Genomic DNA, 5,930 nt, shown 5'->3' with positions numbered 1-5,930 from the left:
CCCTTCTCAATTGAAAAAGTTTAAAAATACATAATCAAGTTCGTAAAACTTACTGTCAAAATACCGAACAAAGTAAAACTTATATGAACGTTAATGTAAGTTGTTTTTTGACAAAAATAATATTAGTTTTCAAGATATTGACGTCTAGGTTGATGTTATATAATTTAAATGTCATAATTCACTACTAGAAAAAGTAAAATAGACATCGGCTAAAAACCGATGTCTATGAACAAAAAAATCTGATGTCTTTGTGGGTGATGGTAAAGACCGCCCATTTAATATCGATTTTATACTGATGTTAAAGAAGACATATAACATCAGTTCTTAAAGATGTTAAATTTCTAATGCATATCTAATCTTTATATATTATCATAATATGATATTTTTATCAATTTAAACATATGTGAGATAAGCAAAATATTTTCATTTACCCATTAAACTGATGTTACTAATACCAGTAACAACGAGTTTCAAGATAAATCGATGTAAACATAACTTTTGACATCGGTTCTTTATTTCAAATTGATATCTATTGGTGACAAACCGATGTCTATAAAGCTTAATAACATCGGTTTTCTGTTTTAAGATATTTTTTTGTTGTAGTAAATAACATCGATTTTATTCGATATTACTGATGTCAATGTTCCACTAAAACTAATTTATTAAGTTTTGATAGACATCGGTTTTTTATTAATGTACATATTATAAATATAGATGCCGAAAATTTCCAAACCAATAAACTGTCAAAATCAAATACTACTTTATATAAGTTGTCTATATATCTAACAACCAATATCCAAACATCAAGTACAACATTTTCATCTAATCCTAAGATCAAATAATATACATATTCATCCATCTATTCTAATTATTAATTATGCACTAGCTACAACATCCAACAACATGCAAAGCTTCCGGTTCCAATCCTCAGAACTGTTTCAATGAGTGCTTCTACTTTTGAACCTGAAAAATTAAGGTCCCCTAATTCTGCGCTGGAAATAATTATGTGCTGGGAAGGATCTGGTCGATTAGCCTTTTGGTTCGCCTGTACAAATATCAAGCGTGTTTACATGCTTAGAAATTTTAGAATTCATAGTGTATATGAACTAAGTTGAGTGTCACCACTAACCGGTTCAATTTAGATACATAGACACATAGAAAGTAAATGAAGGCAAGACATAACATAAAATTTTATTCAGTAGCTTACTATAACTGCTTAGGAGAAGATGGATATTAAACTCCATACATATGTGAAGCACTCAACAGCACCTTAAAATTCTTTACGCCTGAAAGCAGCATCTCCTTTTTTCTTTGAGTTTATAGTTTAATGAACCTGATGTGTCCACGTCTGAAATGACAGCTGCATCCAGATAAAACAAACCAATGAGAACAAAAATTACTATATAGAAAATTTGGTGGATATGAGAATTCGATTATTGGTAATAACCGACTCTTGTACTATTTTTGGCTACAAATTCAAAAAAAATGATGATTTTAAATGGGATTTTGTTCTCTGAATCTTTTTAAATCCTAGTGGGATTCCCTAGAAGCAAGTTAATTAATTCCCCAGTGCAGCTACATTAGTGAACCAAGATCTAACAAAAATGCTAAGAAACAAAGAAAAAAGATTTGAAGAGAGCCGCCAAGACTTCTTCCTAAGTTATTTGACAAGCTTTCATATCTTTAAAGATCTTCTGGCTGGTATAGCTAGACCCCGAGTGGATTGGAGCCCCGAAAAGAAACGTAGAACAAAGAACATGCTAAGTCTAAAGTTGGTCCATTCATAGTTCAAGTCTTATATCCCAAGTAAGCATGTAAAGCCAATATACAGGCAAGGAATAAACGAAAATATAAGAACATGTCATATTTCAAATAAACTTCTAACAAGACAAAAAGGTATTTGAAAGGTTTAAGGGCTGAAACATCAATTCTCTTTTAATATAAAGAGAGTGGACATACATAGAGTTACATATCTTGTACAAAATTAAACTTCACTGATGGAGATGATAGTAAGTAGAACTATATACCTCAGTTGCAGCTCCCTCATCATCTTTGTACCCGAGTTTTTCTAGTATTTCATGTATAGATGTCAAATCCTTTCTCAAGAAGGCATCACCAAGTGGAGATAAAGGAAAAGCAGCATTGTTGTCTGGTACCCCCATTAGCTCATTAGATGAGACCTGAAAAGGTAGAACAAATCCAAACAGAAGAAATATGCAATTAAATGCCAAGCCCACATTTCTCCAGTGTTTTCCAAGGAGTCCATCAAGAACTTCATACCAATATCCTCACAAAAAAAACCCATTACTAAATATCAATTTTATGTATTTGTATAATTTTGACAATGTAAAGATCTAAGTATGTATGCATGGAGATTGGTCATAGGAGTAATATGAACCTGAATGACATGGTTTCTGAAATCAACTTTTTCTCTTTCTTTTTTTGTTATGTACTCAACATAGAGAATACTGATTAGATAGGCTGTCAAACTTCCCATTAATCCATAGAACAGCTGAACCAAGCATCATAAGTAGAGCCACCATGCCAGAAGAGCTGATAAATGCTTGCTTTTAAATCTTTAGGCTTCCCACTTTCAGTTTCCATTTCAACATAGTTCCCTGTTAATACAATTTCTACTACAACTTTTTCTTCCCCCATTGTTTTTTATCACAATGTCTAATATTTTTCTACTATTTTAACAAATTACCCAAAATCATTCATTCATATAGTTTTAAGATGATTCCTGAATCTGACAAAAATGATATATTCATTTTTTTCACTTTATGGTCTATCAACGATACATAACAAATTCATAAGAAGCTTGCATTTTTATCTCCATATAAGCATATAAAGATGCTTTCATGACTTACAAGTTATAACAATGTGTCTTGGATCTAACTGCTAGATACATTTTGACATCATATTTACAGCGGGCACAACGCCACAACTATTATATTGTTAGTAAGACATTAATATCAACTAGTATACTCTGGTATTAACAAGATGAGGTCCATCACAAGTAATAGACAACATGCTCCTTAACATATTAATCATCCAATTTTCACCATTCAAGATTCCATCCAATTTTAATCATCTCCTTTTAATTTGTTGTAGCTCCCTACAGCAGATACCTATAAAGACCTTCTTTTACTTCTATATGTTCTCACCTAAGCAATAAGAAAAGAGGTTCGCTGTTATATATATGTACTCTAATAAGTTCAAAAATTCATGTTCCCTCGACCAACAAAACTATTTATTACTTCTGTACTTAATAGTATCTCCAACTAAGCTCACATCTATAATTCAAAAACTAGTAAACAAAAAATATAAATACATCTGCAATTATAACCATAAAAACCAATGCAAACCATCATTCAGCAACTAAACCCCGGAATTCCCACCCATCAAAGCTCTCAAGTCTCCACATCTAAATATTAATTAACTCAAATATACTAAAACAAGAGCATTCGATTAAATCTAACGAAACAAACATCACATAATTTGAAACACAGTTCACAATATAACAAGCTTAAACAAGCATATAAACCCCAGAAACCTAACCAGACATACTAATTCAAGCAAATTCAAACAAACATCGCGTAAAACTAAGCAAAATTCACTGAAATCAAGCTCAATGAACGAGATTAACACTACCAATATTTACACATGCTATTCGATGCTTAAATTTTCAGTCTTATGAACCAACAAAGGAAAGAAAACAATCACATATTACAAATGTTTAAACAAACTGGACTATTAAGGAATATTACAATAATCAAAGAGCCGTGACTTTCCTATTGCCCAACATAACATATGTTTTACAACCTTCTCTGCTACAATATCCCCAGAACTACTCCCTACCATTAGTTGACATCTGAAAACTTACTCACACGACATACCAACTACAAATGCAACAGGAAGCAGGGTCTATGTTTCTGTGGTCATGACAACAACATACACTAGCCATTTCAAGAACTATAATGCCTTAAGTTAGCAGCGGTAAGTATCGCGAAAAAATGAGCCCATTGTAGGACTTTCGAAAGCATTCATTACAAACACAACAAATATCATATAAGCTTAAAAAATAAAAAATAAAATACTAAGTTACATTTAAGATTCCGATGGCATAAAAGCACCCCAAATCACTATAACTAAACAAGTCGATTTCTATTACCCAAAATCTTCATTATTATCTCATTACCCACTATTCTCGAAAAGGTGTCATACCTCAGCTTTCTTGAAGTGGGCATAAAGGTCATCGATGTATTCGACAACGGCAACGGCAAATAGCACTTGGTCACCTGGTTAAACCGTATATTCTAAGAAAAACATATAAAAAAATATGCATATAGTTAATTTTCGAGTTTCTAATCTAACAACCTAAATAATCTAACAAGGATTAACAATTACTATATACATACAATGGGTAAATTGCTGCATTTTCCAGTTTGGGCACAATTATTTTCAGACCTAGCAACTTGGCCTCGACCATCAAAGACACCACCATTGAGCGTCAAGGCATCGATTTTTTGGAAAATGATTCATCCGTCCTGTGATTTGAGTTGGTTGAGGTCTGTAGGAGCCTTCAAATTTCCTTGAAACTCAACTGTAATGGGAGCTTTACAGGGACCGAGGAATGTCATCGGTCCAGAAGCATATTGTCCTGGTGGAACCACTAGCTTACTCAGAGTTGGCGATGAACATGCTTTTTGCCAAGAACTTGTAAGAGCCTGCAGAAAAATCAAATATGCAACATAAATTTAATTTCACAAACTAAACATTGCAATACAATAATAACAATGATAACAATGTCACCTTACTATTGACATCCAGATTAGGAAACATAAAAATGCTTGAATAGGATAATGTGATGTTACTTATAGATTGATCAAAAGGGAGCCTGAGATGACCACCCCAAATCCAGGAAGCCTAAATTTAGGCAGGGTATCTTTGAAGCCACCGTGTATTATGACTGCTGGTATATATATGTATTTAAACATGAGGTTGAGATAAATTTGGTGTTGTTCATAAAATATATAGAATCAATATAGCACACTGCACAATCTCATTCTCAACCATACTTTGACTGCTTTACTATTATCATTTCATAACTTGTTTGTTTAAGATAAAAATTATGCATCAAGCTCTAATTAACCAAGAATATATGATATATAATTACCCGCAGTTCCACTCCGCACAAACATAAATCGATATTGAGACTATATATTGAGACTATATCGTTATTGAGATTTAAAATTTATGGACAAATATCGAAACTTAGTTTGTTCCATGGTTATTAACATATCCTCAACTAATTAAAAAAACAAGGGTTTTAAATTGAAACCCCCAATTTGAAAATTTGAAATTTGGTGTTTAAAACTTACCCGGTTCAAGTTAGCCTCATTCTTGAGATTCTCGCCTCTTTAAACCTCCGTCTCCAAATTTCAACCTCTGGACTGGAAACCCCCAAATTGAAATCGAAGCTTTGACCTTGAAGCTTTGGTATTTGACCTCGAAGCTTGTAAAGGGCAGAGTTGGGGCAGATATGCTTGTTGAAATCGAAGATTATAGATATTCATCAGCAATGAGTACACTGTTCTTGTTCTTCAGTGTTCCGTCTAGAGAGAGGGTAGAGAGTAAATTGTTTCTTTCATTTTATGATTAATATTTTATTGAATCTGTATGTAGTAATTGATAGAGTATGTTATTATATTTTTAATTTATGTTTTTAAGTGTAAAGTTGAAAAGAGAGGGGAAATAAAAAAAAGACTAAGGCAAAAACCGGGAAGTTGAAAGAGGGAATCAAAATTTTGGTTAAGGGGGAAAATGGGGAAGGCGCACTCCAGTAATTTTTAAAATATACTTATAACATCGGTTGGGCTAAAACACCGATGTGTATATTAATAAAAGACATCAGTTGGTTAAAACCG

General features: G+C 32.6%; 1 protein-coding gene across 5 annotated transcripts; it reads right to left on the bottom strand.

Annotated features, from left to right (window-relative positions):
• Nucleotides 1–802: 802 nt before the first annotated feature.
• On the bottom strand, nucleotides 803–5,665 carry LOC141705885 (serine/threonine-protein kinase BSK7-like). Of its 5 annotated transcripts, none has more exons than XR_012568519.1 (6): nucleotides 5,385–5,665; nucleotides 4,422–4,730; nucleotides 4,228–4,319; nucleotides 2,028–2,180; nucleotides 1,208–1,360; nucleotides 803–1,045 (listed from the first exon to the last, which is right to left on the bottom strand). XR_012568519.1 is itself a non-coding variant. In XM_074508752.1 (6 exons), the coding sequence occupies exons 3-5, from the start codon at nucleotides 2,495–2,497 to the stop codon at nucleotides 1,325–1,327; spliced, it is 288 nt and encodes a 95-aa protein (XP_074364853.1). In that variant the 5' UTR covers nucleotides 2,498–4,319; nucleotides 4,422–4,730; nucleotides 5,385–5,665; the 3' UTR covers nucleotides 803–1,045; nucleotides 1,208–1,324. The 5 variants fall into 5 exon arrangements, 4 of the variants coding, with proteins under 4 accessions (XP_074364853.1, XP_074364855.1, XP_074364854.1 ...); XM_074508752.1 differs by having other exon boundaries at nucleotides 2,399–4,319; XM_074508754.1 differs by having other exon boundaries at nucleotides 1,270–1,360; nucleotides 2,399–4,319.
• Nucleotides 5,666–5,930: the final 265 nt, after the last annotated feature.

The sequence above is a fragment of the Apium graveolens genome, chromosome 2 (genome assembly GCF_009905375.1).
Source record: "Apium graveolens cultivar Ventura chromosome 2, ASM990537v1, whole genome shotgun sequence".
NCBI lineage: Eukaryota > Viridiplantae > Streptophyta > Magnoliopsida > Apiales > Apiaceae > Apium > Apium graveolens.
This window is presented reverse-complemented; position numbering and strand designations above follow the sequence as displayed.

Coding starts and splice junctions, on each gene's coding strand:
- LOC141705885 (XM_074508752.1), bottom strand. CDS start 2,497: ATGGGAAGTTTGACAGCCTATCTAATCAGTATTCTCTATGTTGAGTAC. Junction 2,181..2,398: donor TCAGAAACCATGTCATTCAG/GTTCATATTACT, acceptor CTACCTTTTCAG/GTCTCATCTAATGAGCTAAT. Junction 1,361..2,027: donor ATGAGGGAGCTGCAACTGAG/GTATATAGTTCT, acceptor ATCTGGATGCAG/CTGTCATTTCAGACGTGGAC.